At 46.8% G+C, this 14,529-nt stretch overlaps 1 protein-coding gene across 4 annotated transcripts in view; it reads right to left on the bottom strand.

Annotated features, from left to right (window-relative positions):
* Nucleotides 1–1,098: 1,098 nt before the first annotated feature.
* Nucleotides 1,099–14,529, bottom strand: part of AFAP1L1 (actin filament associated protein 1 like 1) — a 63,222-nt gene continuing 49,791 nt past the window's right edge. The window contains exons 15-19 of one of the 4 annotated variants that reach the window (XM_086679048.1): nucleotides 13,710–13,821; nucleotides 10,186–10,362; nucleotides 7,540–7,718; nucleotides 4,956–5,084; nucleotides 1,099–2,923 (exon numbers count right to left, since the gene is read on the bottom strand). In XM_086679048.1, the coding sequence (XP_086535174.1) occupies nucleotides 2,900–2,923; nucleotides 4,956–5,084; nucleotides 7,540–7,718; nucleotides 10,186–10,362; nucleotides 13,710–13,821 (621 nt within the window). In that variant the 3' untranslated portion in view covers nucleotides 1,099–2,899. The remainder of the gene's footprint in view (nucleotides 2,924–4,955; nucleotides 5,085–7,539; nucleotides 7,719–10,185; nucleotides 10,363–13,709; nucleotides 13,822–14,529) is intronic. The other 3 variants (XM_086679055.1, XM_086679060.1, XM_086679065.1) reach the window with 3 other exon arrangements.

The following is a 14,529-nucleotide window of genomic DNA, read 5'->3' as shown; positions in this document are numbered from 1 at the left end:
ATGTGTTGTAACCAATACCTTATGTCTCCTTTTCGTCTCAGGAGAAGAGCAGCATGGGAGCAGAAGGGATTATGATCCCCTTTATATTTGAGAAAACTGAGGCTCCGAGAGGTTGGTACACCTGCTCAGGGTCCCCGACTGATCCAGGGACGTCAGAAATCTGATAGTCCCCACACTTGGGGCAGGGTCGGGAAGGATGGAGCTTCAGCTCCACCCTAGAGCCGTGAGCCTATACCTTGAAAAAAACCAAACGAGGCATTTTCACACACAAGGACTGGCCTCTGTGCTTTAGCCATTTTGTTTGCACTCTCTTAGCTGATTGACTTAACATCAAGGCTGCATACGTGCATCCATTCATTCGTCTAGGTATTAAGCGCTAGTGTGCTTCTGAATGCTGCAGTTCGGGGGTGGGGGGGTGGGGGGGTAAGACATGAAGGAAATAGAACCTTGGAACTCAGAGGAAGGGTTGCTGGCTCCAGCGCCTCCCAGCCGTGCACTCCTGCAAGTGACATAACCCCTCTGTGCTTCACTTTCCCCACCTGTGAAAACCGGGATACCAGAAACTGTCGCACAGAGTTTTAGTGCAAACTAAAGGGATAATGCCTGGAAAAGTGATTAGGTAACGCCAGGACTGGCTACATAATTTAAAGGGCAAAAGGGGCACCCGGGTGGCTCGGTCGGCTAAGTGTCGGTCTTCAGTTCAGGTCATGATCTCACAGTCCGTTTGTTTGAGACCCGCACTGGGCTCTCTGCTGACTGCGCAGAGCCTGGAGCCTGCTTTGGATTCTTTGTCTCCCTCCTCTCTGTTCCTCCCCCGCTCGCGCTCTGTCTCTCTCTCTCTCAAAAATAAACATGAAAAAAAATTATTAAGAGGGCAATAGCAGCGCCTTAAACCAAACTCAGGGCTCTACTCATCTTTGTGACTGCACCGGTTGTGTGCCCGTGAAGCTGGCCTTGGCTGACACAGTACCTGATGCATGGAGTACTCGATAAATGCTTATTATTAATTCTGTGGTGTTCCCCGCCCCCCCCAACGAGTTGCAAGATCTGTCAGTGGGAAGAGATGCTCAACCCCAAAATAACACACTGAGGACACACTGAGGATGTAATTGGAGTATTTGGTGTCATTCCAGGATCCACATTAAAAAAAAGAACATTAACAATCCAGATGATGTGAGCTCCTTTCTGGTTGAAGATATTTAAGTGGAATCTGGATGCAAACTGTCAGTTATGGATTAGTTGCCTTTTAGCTTTTTGGTGGCTGTAATAACCATATACGCATCATTTCTTCAGTAGAAAGAACGCAGAATTTTTAGTCAGACATTTGTTATCTAGCTAATAATGAAAGCCATTATTGACTGAGGATTTCTTATTTCTCAGACAGTATGCAAAATGCTTCCCATGTATTCTCTCATTGAATCTCCCCAATAGTCTTGGGAGGAAAACAGAACCATTAACCTGGGTTTCACAGGTAAAGAAAACAAGAATCAGAGAGGGTGAGTGACTTTCCCAGCGTCACCAGCTGGTCAGTGGCAGAGGCAGGGCTCAAACCCAACCCTGTGTAGATCCAGGCTCATAAGCCCTAAGCCTTATGCTTTGCCACTGGCCAGCTGGATGATTTTGGTCAGAGTTGTTTTCCCTATTCTGGCTCCTGGCTGTCTCCAAGGGTGGTAAAGTTTGGATAAGGCACACGTTTGTAAAGCCCTAGGTAGGGTAAAGTGTGTGAGACCTCCATCAAAGTGTCCAAAGGCTGTTCTGGGATTTCCCTTCTCTCTCCTTGAGCTAAACTTGGAGCTCTTAACAGTTAACTGGTCTTATCTGTTTTTGGAAGGAAATGTAAAGACCTCAATAGCGCCTACAGTGTTGAGAAAGTAGCAAGTGGCACAGCAAGGAGACTGCCCCAGACTTGAGGTCCTTGCTTCCCCATAAAAGTATCAAGTGTAAGTAAAAGGCACTATGGCAGAAGTGAGCCACTGTCCTCTGATTCTCCCTGATGATTTTACCTGATCAACAGATAAGGAAGGGCAGACCGGGGAGAGCCTCCAAGTGCAACATCAGGATAAAGACATAAAGAGCGTCACTTGGATTTCTAACCATTGCTCCTGGAGCCTGAGTGTCACATGAAATAGGTAAAGGACTTGACTGACCACAAATGGCCCCACCCTACAATGCCTGCAGCATCCTGGGGACGTTAGAAACCAATGTTCCCATCACTCTCGCTAAGAGCTCAAAATAAGTCAGCTGCTGAACCTCCCCTTGCCTGCTGCGTCTCCGATCTCTAATACGAAAACCACTCCACTGTGGGGTTCTGGTAGCTGCATCTGCCTGGTTGTAAGGCACAAAAGGGCTGACTGCAGAATTTGCATGTCGTCTATAGCTTTCGTCCACCTTTACGTAGGCAGGGAAATTCTACTGATAGTTCGGCCTATTTATGTTGTCCAGTGGTTGTCGGCAATGCCCAGCATGAATCCGGTAGGCCCAAGTGTGATCAGCTGATCAAGTCTTGTCTCTGTGCTGTACCACCGGCTTCAGCACTGTCTTCCTTTGCCCTGAGGCCTGGGAATGGGATGCTGAGAATGGGACTTTTTCACGTGTGCTTTCGTTCCTTCTTCGGAAGAGAGGGCAAAGACGTTTCACGAAACCTGTGCAACCGTGCGGGTTTCTGTCTCCCTCCACCCGTTTTCCACCCTCTGTGAAGTTATAAGGACACTCTCCGTGTCCCTCTTCCCTTCTACTTCTTCCCTCCCCATATCCCCTAGAATCATGCGGACGATAAACGCTGGTGTTTTGGGGGCCCTGGAGAGTGGGGGCTACTTCGAGTCTTTTGGCATCTCCTGGTGAAAAAAGTGTTTCCAATGCGATCTCGTATTTCCTTAGGAATGAAACCTTCACCCTCTCTCTAGGTCTTCTTCATTTCCCATTCCTGAAGGACAGAAAGACAAGACGAGTCAGTTTGCTGAATGTTCTATGTGACTTGCAGGATAAAAACATTCTACGGCACCTAATTATATAAAGATCTCCACGGACCAGATTAGAGAGCCATGGGTCCTAGTCTCACTCTCTCTCTGTAGCCTTGGGTAAGTCATTTCTCCACACTGGGGCTCATCTTCAGGGGGGCCCAAATATCACAAAGTTTGTCTTTCTCAGACAAGGAAACTGAGGCCCATAGAGAGGAGAATGGGGACAACTTTTGACGCTAATGCTGTTCCACCGGACCTTGGTGTGGAGGAGGAGGCTGATGAGAGAGAAACCAAAGCAGTTTGGTAAGGAAGGGTGAAGGCAGGGGGCTCACAGGGCTCCATTCTTTCCCCTGGAGCTGTGTAGGGGTTCATCTTAGAGGGATACTGATGTCTTGGCCAATAGTGATTGGCTTTTTACCCCTAAATGATGCAAAGGGATTTTCAGCCAGCTCTGGAGGTGATGGTGTGAACCAGGGTTCACAGGGATGGTTCGAACATTCTTGCTAGGAAGATTCCCCGATCCCACCCTGCTCTTCCCCCAGTGTTCACCATCTACACTGCAGTTGCCGAGGGCATTGACAGGAATAATCAACCTTAATTCCTTTCTTCTCCTCACCCTCCGCATCCTCACCAGGAAATCCTTCGTCTCTACCTCCAAAGCCATCCACTTCAAATCACCCCCACCAAACTTTTCTCATCTCTCATCTAGACGACTACTTCTGACTGGTCTCTCTTGTCCCCTTATGAGTTCTCACCATTGTTCCAGAACGGTCTTTTAAATACGTAATTCGTCTCCAAAAATTTTTTGCCCGGAACTTGCCAATGACTTTCAGAATGTTAAAACAAAATTCACAGTTCTTTCCATGGCTTACAAGGGTCAAAGGGAAGCGAACTGGCCCACAGGCCATGTCTGGCCCACTGCATGTTTTTGTAGCACCCATCAACTAAGAATGGTTTTCACATTTTTAAATGTTTGGAAAAAAAAATCAAAACAATAACGGTTTTCCTTGACGTGAAAATTTTATGAAATTCAAACCTCAGTGTCCATAAATAAAGTTTTCCTGGGACACGGCCATGTCCATCATTTGTTTACATGTTGTCTGTGGCTACTTTCCTGCTATAACAGCAGAGCTGAGTCATTCTGGAAGAAACTCTGTGGTCCACAGGCTCTCATATATTTACCATCCGGATCTTTATAGCAAAAGTTTGCTGATATCTAGTCTAGATGATCTCGCCTCTGGCTGGTTACTTCTCTAATCTTATGTCCTAATGCTCAGGTGTTTGATTTTCAAGTCCACAATTTCTTACACCCAGTTCTGAAATCCAGAAACCCCCGAAACCAAAATTTTTCTAAAGTGTTTGGGCACAAACTGAACTGGTGGCAAAACCTGACCTGAACTGATATGAGGCTGTTTATAATCTATTTATTCTACAGGGGGTGAAGATTCATGTGCCTTGTAAAATTTTTAACGTGTTTGCTTACAGGGGACCTCCTGAGAATTTGTTGGAGTTTTTCATCATACTCAGTCTGTGTACCGTATTACCTTTCTAAAATCCAAAAAGTTCTGTAACACAGCTGGCCCCAAGATGATCAGACTGTGGGCCAGTATCGTGGAGGGAGCCCTAGACTTGGAATTGGAAGAGGTGGGTTTGCTGCCCAGCTCTTGCAATGATGCCCTGCATAACCTTGGACAGGTCTCTTCACTTCCTGATCATCGGTTTCCTCACCTATGAAACAGGGCCTTTCCTGTCCCCAAACCCACTGGAGGCTCAGAAACCAGAAAACTGAGCTTGTTAGAACTGTGTGTTAAGAATGAGTCAATAGGGACTGAACGAGATTTGAGGACCTTCTCGGAGCAAACTTCCTGAGTTTGCGTGGATGTGCTGGCATTTCTCTGCCTTTCTAACTAGATGATGTTTTGGCTTTTGGTGAGGCTGCATCGGAAGGCTGCCCGGTGTCTGAATTTTAATTAGCTGAGCTATTGCTTGCTATACCTTGGCTTTCTGTAGCACCCTTCCTTGGTTAGAGGTTACGATGGATGGGCTTCTCTTCCTCAGCTCAGAAATACAGTTGACAGGGAGAGGTTGCTCTGAGGCACTGTTCTGGGCTTTATGTGCAGTTTCCTGTTGGTGACAAGAAGTAGTTACATAGGTGAGGTCTAGGGTGGCTACGCACACCTGGCTTGCCCTCTAAAGAATGCAAATAGAATATTTGCAAACATGCAAATAGCGCAAACATGCCAGCACCAAACAGGGTGAGGGGAGGAAGACGCTCATAATAAAGGTAATGACGTCTAGAATTACTGAGCCCTCACGATGTACCAGGCATTGCGTGGATTAGCTCCTCTAGCCTTTCCAAACCTATGAAGTAGACGCTAGTAACGGTCAAACTATTTTACAGGTAAGGGAAATGGCAAGGTCGGGTCACTGCCCGAGGTCACATAGCTGGCAAGTGGGAGGGCCAGGATTCAGACCCCACAGCCCTCTCTCTTAACCTCTGCCCTGCATTCCTTCTCATTTTGTTGGTTTGTTTTAATGTTTGTTTATTTTGAGAGAGAGTGTGTGCAGGTGCACGTGTGAGAGTGGGGGAGGGGCAGAGAGAGGGAGAGAGAATCCCGAGCAGGTCCTGTGCTCTCAGCGCAGAGCCCAGTGTGGGCTCGATCCCGCGATCCGTGAGATCATGACCTGAGCTGAAATCAAGAGTCAGCCGCCCAACCTACTGAACCACCCAGGCGGGTGGCCCTTGTTCTCATCTTCTAGAGTGCTGTCACCTCTTAAATCTTCCAGATAGTTGCTTAGTACCTTACTACGATATGGTTCCTTAAGAGTGACATATTAACGGCTGAGCCTGCAGGGAATTGAGAGAAGACTCCTCTTTATCTCCAAAGACCATCAAAAGGATCAAAAGTAGGGGCAACTGGGTGGCTCAGTCGGTTAAGCGTCCAACTCTTGTTTTTGGCTCAGGTCATGATCTCATGGTTGTGGGGTCGGGCCTGTGTCAGGCTCTGTGCTGGGTGTGCGGCCTGCTTTAAGCTCCTCTCTCTATCTCTCTCTCTCCCTCCCTCCCTCCCTCTGCCCCTCCCCTGTTTGCTCTCTCTCTCGCTCTCAAAAAAAATAATAAGTAAAAATTTTTTAAACAAAGGCTCAAAAGTAGGGGAAAAGCCCCCTGGGAAGTGAATTTCAGGGCACACTAGTGGGAGGAAGCAGCTTGGGATGAGTGAACCACTTCTAGCTCTCCCACCGGGCCTCAGTGAGTTTGTCTTTGTCCTCTGAGCTCTTCATCTGTAAATGAGGTTGGAAAGTCCCACGGAGAGGAAGCACAGGGGCAGACAGCGTGGCTTCAGACAACAACAGTGAGAATACCGTTCCCAGTGACAGCTCAGACTTAGACAAGTCTCTCTGCATCTCAATTTCCTTGTCTGAAACCAGGCGTAACATTTACTCATTCGTCAAACATTTGTGGCCCTCCTACTGTTTTTCAGACTCTAAAGGGCTAAGGCTATAAGGACAAAACAGCCATAGTCCAATTTTTTTTTTAGTAAAAATACAATCCCGTGGGGGGAGACAGACATTAGACAAGACACACACACACACACACACACACACACACACACACATCCATATAATATGTATACGCACATTGTGGCTAAGTGCTATGGGAAAGGATAACAGGTGAGACCACTGGAACTTTAGACCAGCGGTTCCTAAATGGGGGCAGTTTTGCCCTTCCGGGGGACACTTGGCAATTTCTGGAGACATTTCTGGTTGTCAACTGGGTGTGGAGCTACTGGTGTCTAGTAGGCAGAGGCTAGGGATGCTTCTAAACATCTTACGATGCATATGGCAGTCCCCTATAAAAAGAATTACTGGCCCTAAACGTCAGTAGTGATGGAGACCCAGGGCAGCCACGTTCTCCCTGAGGAAGTCTCATTCAGGGTCAGAGTATCTACCTTGCAGGGTTGCCCGGAGCGCTGGAGATAATGGATGCAAAGCCCTGAGGACGGCCCCGTACCCTGGGCACCCTGAGAGAGGGCACGTGTACCTGGCTAATACAGGGCTCCGCGTCAGACTTCCTGGATTGGGAATCCTGTCTCCCACTTAACTGAGTGACCTTGAGTAAGTCATTTGACATTGCTGACCTCAGTTTCCTTGTACATCCAATGGCACAAATACACATAGCACTACGTCACAGGACTGCTGTGAAGATGATGAGTTCACGCAGGTTCAAATGCTATACTGACCTATGTTACTGTTCAACACAAGTTTGCTCTTATTCAATGTATCATAGCTATAATTATTAATAACCCAAAGGCTACTTCTAAGATCACACTCAGGATAAAAAGTCAAATGGCAGATAGGCCTGAACTTGCTCCAGGAGCCCCCTCCCTAGCCGTGCCACCTCCTCTTTGGGATCGGGTCTTCTGGCACGGGGAGGTCTTCTGGCCTCCCCGCTTTGAGCCTCCATTTTCCCATCTGTAATTGAGCCTAACTCCCACCCGCAAAGAATGATCCTGAAGATCTATAGCATGTGAGGGTGTTAGGGAGCAGCTGCCCCTGGCACAGAAGGGCACACACTCACCCCACTCTTGGTCTTGCCGCTCACAGAGAGCCCCAGGGCCGGGCCCCCCGCCAGGGACTGCTGCAAGCGCTCCTTCACGGCCACCAGCCGCAGCTCCAGGTCAATCCGTAGCTCCTCCTTCGCCCGACACTCAGCTTCCAGGGTGGCCACGGCCTCCTCCAGGACCTTCAACTTCGCTCCTGGGTCCAAAGACATCAGTGAGAAACGGCTGAGCCTGGCTTGAAGCATCAGGGGCTTCGGCAGGGCCTCTGCTTCTAGTCTGCCCTGTGGCTTTCCCAGCCCTTTGTCCCCATTAAGAGATGGACTTCCGGCCTGGGGTGCTAGCTCCGTGCAGGGTTGTGTGGTTTTTACCTGCCCTGTACCCATTTCCCCACCTTCTCGATACAGAACCCTGATTTTCCACAGGAAAACCACCTTCTCCTCCCATTCCCTATAGTTTGGATGGTGCTGACCTCACTTTTAGTTCAGGGGGTTGGCACATAACCTAGATCTGGCCCATAATCATAATTCCATTTTCTGGTCACATTGATTGGCTTAGAGATCAAAGTTGGTCTAATCAGAGGGAATCCTGAGACTTTTGTGGGGTCCGCTGGGAAGAGAAGTTCTCTCTGCTGGGGTGGCTGGGAGGATTGGGTGAGGGGTAGAGCTGTGCAGCCATTATGCCACCATGAGGCCACACAATGCAATCAGCATGGAGGAAGGCAGAAGCAAGAATTAGAGAAATATGCTTCCTGGTGACATCATTTAAATATCTGGACCTTGCTATACTTGATCGCTCAGTTTTCCAATTACATTTTTCTTTTCTTCTTTTCTTTCTTTTCTTTTCTGTAAGTTCTATGCCCAACATGGGGCTTGAAATCATGATCATGAGATCAAGAGTCCTATGCTCTATTGACCAAACAAGCCAGGCACGCTGATTTTTTTTTTTTTTTTCATTTCTAAGCCAATTTGACTTTGGTTTCTCTTACCTGTAACTGAATTATAACACAGGGCTTTACATTGACCAGGGGTTCCATTTTGCTGCTTATTCAGTCTAAACTAGCAACCCTGTATTCGTATCTTTTTCATGCCAAGAGTTGCAGTGGGCCTTACCAGGTTTAAACGTTAGCTCCATTCATTCTTTGCTCTGGGACAAATAGGAGGCTGCACTGGAGGATTTTCCAGTAATGGGGTGAATTCTTTCCACTCATTCATTCATTCATTCATCCATCCATCTATTCAGTAAACACTTAGAGAGTGCTTACTATGTACCCAGGCACTGCTCTTGCCCTTGGGATATATCAGTGAACAAAACAGGCAATGTTTGCCTTTATGGAGTTCACATTTGTGTGTGTGTGTGTGTGTGTGTGTGTGTGTGTGTGTATGAGAGAGAATAAACAATACATTAAATTAATAAACAGAATAAATAATCTAATACTACAAAGTGATGGGTTACAGAAAAAAAAAGTTGAGCACAGTAAGGAGGACAGTTAGCCTGCTCCAAACTCTTGTTTTGACTCTTAGAAAGTTTTGTATATTGGGGCGCCTGGGTGGCTCAGTCAGTTAAGTGGCCGACTTCAGCTCAGGTCATGATCTCGTGGTTCGTGAGTTTGAGCCCCACGTCGGGCTCTGTGCTGACAGCTCAGAGCCTGGAGCCTGCTTTGGATTCTGTGTCTCCCTCTCTCTCTCTGCCCCTACCCCGCTCAAGCTGTGTCTCGGTCTCAAAATAAATAAACATAAAAAAAATAAAAAGTAAGTTTTGTATATTGAGACCACACTGCTTTCCTATGCTTCCTTCCACAGATTCTGGTTCCTGGCTCCACAGAAGAAGTCTTAACCTTTAAGCCAGAAGTTCTCAGTTAGGTTCATGGATTTTTAGGCAATCTAAGGGTGAGCTCTGAGGGCGCATAAGCTCTTGGCTGCTGCACTTGTCTGTAACACTGCGAATTGTGAGGTTTTGTTCCCTCCTTATGAAAGGGTCCATAGGTCCCATCAGATTCTCATGGGGCTATGTGACCTTGGATATATTTTATAAAGGACAAAGACCCTCTGTTCTCTCAAGCATGTGTGTGCAAACCTCAGGCTGAAATTATGCCAAACTACAGCTACAGGGAGAATTCAAAAGAAACGGCAGAAAGTGGGGTGCAGAGGAGCCCAGAGCAGCCTGAGTCTGCAGGGGTTATGGCCCTGGATTTTCGAAGAGGATCCTGGGAACATGTCTCTGTCCATCAATCCCAGAACCAGGGCCAGTGTCTCACACAGCTGGGTGTTCAGCACATCCGTGAATGAGTGAATTAATGTGAGGCTCAAAACGGTATCTCCTATTTCCTTGATTCTAAGTCACACTCTGTTGTCACATGTTAACATTTCTAAAGGCAGACCAAATTTTGCTACCTTAAGTGTGCGCATTTTTGTGATGCGTCTTCATTCCCTTACCCCAAATCAGTAAATTGATGGCACTTAAATTGGCCCTTAAATAGGCACTTAAATTGATGGCACTTTCATTAGGAAGGATGATGATGATGATGTTGAGGAAGAGGTGGAAGGAGGATAAGGAGGAGGAAGAATGGGAGGAGAAGCCCACTTGTCCTGGATAACCAGGTGACCTCTGCCATGGGGGGTGTCAAGGTCCAGCCCCGCCCCCCACCTTGAATGCCCAGGACGCACCCATGTAGGTACCTGGGTTGTTCCGAATGGCTTCCTTCAGCTCCCTCTTCTCCTGCCTCAGTGCCATCAGCTCTGTCCGGATTGTCTCCTTCTCTTTTTCCAGCCTCTCTTTTTCTACCAGGTACCTCCGGGCATCTTCCTCAGCTCGGTTCTTACCGTACTTGTATTGATTGGCACCTGCACAGATAGAAGACAGGAAAAGGCCCCCATTCCTGACCTCTGGCAAGGGTACCTGGGTGACCTTGGCGTCTTTCTCAGCCCCAACTTCTCCATCTGTAAAATGGGAATATTTAGATCTAAAAAGATAAATTTGGTGTGAATCCTCCAAGGAAATAGGAGCAAAAGGGAGGCAGGAGAGCACAGAGACTAGGAACAGGGCCTTTGGAACGAGGCAGACCGAGGTTTGTGTTCTCTTTTGCCCTTTACTAGTTGTGTGACTTTAGGGCAAAAGTGAACAGTGGTGTTTTGTGCCATGCCCTGGGCCTTAGTTTCCGCATTTGTAAATGTGGATATTGATCAAATTGGCCTCTTGGCATTGTGCTAAGTTTTGAATGAGATAGCTCATGAAAAATACTTAGTACAGTATGTGTAGAAGTGCCTAGTAAATGTTAGATGATGATAAGAAACAAATTTTTGTGATGTATAACACACTTTAGCTTTAAAAGGGCGTTTTACAGTCAATTCTCAGATATATGTAAGATAAGGAGACAGGTACATATAACTCAGATCCATAGAAAATCAAGGAGTTGGGCTAAAGTCAGGCATTGCCCATTTTATTCCTGAAGAATGGGTTGGGGGAGCGAGGGGCCCCAGGAGTCTGTTGGAGGCTCTACATTATGGTGGACAATAACAAATAATTATGGCAAAAATTTATCGAGCATTTACTATATGCTAAGCCATTGACACGCATTTCCATTTAATCGACATAAAAACTTACTATTATTAGCTTTATTTTGTTGGTGGGGAAACTGAGGCACCGAGATGTTAGGTCTCACTGTTAATGATGGCAGAGCCCAGTTTGAGCCCAAAGGGTTGAACTCCAGGGTCCATGTCGTGCATTTACTGCTCTAGCTGGAGTGATGCCATAGTCTAACTTCTCAGGGAAATTTTTATTTATTTTTTGCTTCAGACAGTCACACACAGCCCTTTTAAGTTGGTGGGTGTGGAGTTTGGAGCGATTCCCATGGTTACTAATAATTGGGGGTCTTTTCTCTCTAGCTCTTGTAGGGATCGCAGTGGTCCCCCAGTGATGCATGCAAAAATCAATTCTTGTCACAATGGCCCTGATCACAAATAAAGCATGGAGGGCAGAGAAGGGGACCCATGCTTCCCCCAACTTGCCAGATACACAATGGCATCCCAGGGGAGTTTTCTCCCAGACTTTTGGATTCGATAGACTGGTAAATAAAAATCAATGGGTAGACCAGCAAAATGGTGTCAGTGTTGTATCAGATAAGGACCTTAAAGTCCCCAACCACCATCTGTTATTCCCAATATTTTATAAAATAAATAGTACCTCAACATCTCCAGAGTTGGAAGGACACAAATACAGAGGAAAACAGTCATTTACACTGAACAGATTGAGCAACCTCACAAAAGACCCCAAGCCAGAACTGCCTAATGAAGCTCTTCCAGGATTCCTGACCCACGGAAACTGTGACGTGACTCATGTTTACTTTTGGAGCTAGTAAATTTTGGGTAATTTATCACCCAGTAATCGGTAGCTAATACATGACCTTGGGCAAGACCCTTCTCTTTAATGTTCTTCAGCTGTTTCATCTGAGACACATGGTCGGACTAGATCTGTAGTTTGAGGAGCCCTGTGATTTCACAGTGACGGCTACCAGGCTGCTGCAGGGGCAAAGCGGGGGCCGGCGGGTGGCCCAGCTCCAACCAGAGCAGCTCCCCTTCTCTATCTCTGATAACCTGGACTTAACTATAACATTTGATTTGAAGAACCTGTGTTTTGTTATCTTTGTTGTTGTTTTTTAACGTTTTGTGATTTCTTTAGTCTTACATGCCTATTTCAGGTTACTTTTCCATTTTATTTTCATTTATTTAAAAATTTGTTTTTAAGTTTTATGTATGTAAGTAATCTCTACACCCAACGTGGGGCTGAAACTCATGACTCCGACATCAAGAGTCACATGCTCTGACTGAGCCAGCCAGGCGCCCCTACTTTTCCATTTTAAAATGGGCAGTCCAGGGGCGCCTGGTGGCTCAGTCGGTTAAGCGTCCGATTTCAGCTCAGGTTATGATCCCGTGGTTCGTGAGTTTGAGCCCCGCATCGGGCTCTGTGCTGACAGCTCAGAGCCTGGAGCCTGCTTTGGATTCTGTGTCTCCCTCTCTCTGTGTCCTTCCCCCGCTTGCACTCTGTCTCTCTCTCTCAAAAATAAATAAACGTTAAAAAAAATTAAAAAGGACATTCCATAAAGGCCCATATTTCCAGTGCCAATGAGAGTAGAGCGTCAGGAACGTTACACAACAACCGTCTGATTGTTCAGTGGGAAAACTCAGACCCAGAGAGGGGAAGGGACTTTTCCAAAGTTACGCAGTAATTAAACGATCAAGTGGGGAATGGAATATAGCTCTCCTGACCCCCAGAAGAGATTGTCTATATTCATGAAATGGAGATCTAATAAAGAAAAGTATTTAAAAAATTAATCTTCAAAAAGCAAGGGATAGAACTTGACTGTGATCAGGTGCAGGGGGCAGAACTATAAAGCAATAAATAAAAGACTCTTGGAACGTGCTGTCCTACAGGAAGCTGGCCTGCTCATAAATCACACAGGAGCAGAGATCAGTGTTGGAAATCAAACAGAATTTACCATAGCCTGCCATACTTAGCCTTTATTGTGCTGTGTGGCAATCAGGCAATTCATGGAGCTCCTATGGGGTGCCAGGCAGAGCCTGGGCTAGGACACAGAGGTGAGCCGTGCCTTCCAGGCAGCTGGTGAAGGGTATTTGGAGGAGTTCATTTCTCCACTTGTTACCCCAGATCAGAAATTATAAATTGTTAGCTTTGGAACAGACAGAGCCTGAGGATGAATTTTACACGTGCATATATGTGCATACATATATAAGAGACAATGGAACATAAAAACATATTTGGCCTTATTTAATGCTAACATTTTTGAAAATTAATTGCTAGTGTTAAGAAATAAGTGGACTTCACATAACGGCTAGATTTCTGGTCTCTTGAATAATCTGCAAACCTGGGATGGCATGGCTGTATGGGAGCCACCGGCTGGGGCTGGGTAGTGGCCAGCCCTATAGCTGGAGCCTGAGTTCTCCGGCTTCCTGCAGTCTTCCCCCACCCCATTCCCTAGCGTTTCTCTTCTGAGGCCACTTGCTAGCTGCCCTTCAGCACTTGGCTTGTGCCGTCATTTTTCTTACGGTAGGGTATTTTCTTATATCTCACTTCACTCATTAATTTGCCTGCCTGACGTCCGGAGGAATCCGATTTGAGACCCCCTGCCCTGTGGATTGTTTCCTTCCTTTCCTCCCTCCCACATGGGACTCACTGGAGGCATGGCGCTTGACTTTGACCTGCGGATCCACGCGATGGGACTTCTCACTGCAGGAGGAGGCATGGCGTTTCACCTGGGCCCCAGTGGGACGCTTGGGCTCCTCGTCCTGGATGGGAGGTGGAGAAAGGAGTTGAAGTACAGGTAGGCTCAGGGCCCTCAATGCGGGGGTGTGTTCTGGTCCAAGTGTGGTGGGTGAGCGTTGCAGGACCTCTGAGATCTAGGTCTTACATTTTTAGACCGGGGCGGCACTCAACAGTTTATAGATTACTTCTACTAACATATATCATTTGATCCTCATCCCTTCCTGTTGGGGGCAGCAGAAGGCGCCCTTAAACTAGGATATCTGCTGAGAGGAAATCAGGAAGTCTCAGAGGGCTGTAGGTGACCATATTTGATTTATCTTTTTTTTTTTTTTTTAACGTTTATTTATTTTTGAGACAGAGAGAGACAGAGCATGAACGGGGGAGGGTCAGAGAGAGGGAGACACAGAATCTGAAACAGGCTCCAGGCTCTGAGCTGTCAGCACAGAGCCCGACGCGGGGCTCGAACTCACGGACCGCGAGATCATGACCTGAGCTGAAGTCCGATGTTTAACCGACTGAGCCACCCAGGCGCCCCCCATATTTGATTTATCATAGATATTTCTCTCTTCACATCCTTTGGAAGTGTCCCTGAAATTTTCTGAAATGGCTAAATATAGAGTTCCCAGGGAAGATAAAAAGTCATGGATGACGTCAGCCAATGGTGGAAGGAACATAAGTTAATAAACTGGCTATACCTTTGTGCATGATGAGTATTAAGGGCACTCAGAACC

The sequence above is a fragment of the Puma concolor genome, chromosome A1, assembly GCF_028749965.1.
Source record: "Puma concolor isolate L17-30 chromosome A1, mPumCon1.1.hap2, whole genome shotgun sequence".
NCBI classification, from domain to species: Eukaryota; Metazoa; Chordata; class Mammalia; order Carnivora; family Felidae; genus Puma; species Puma concolor.
The sequence above is the reverse complement of the archived record's forward strand: the minus strand, read 5'-3'. Positions and strand labels throughout refer to the sequence as shown.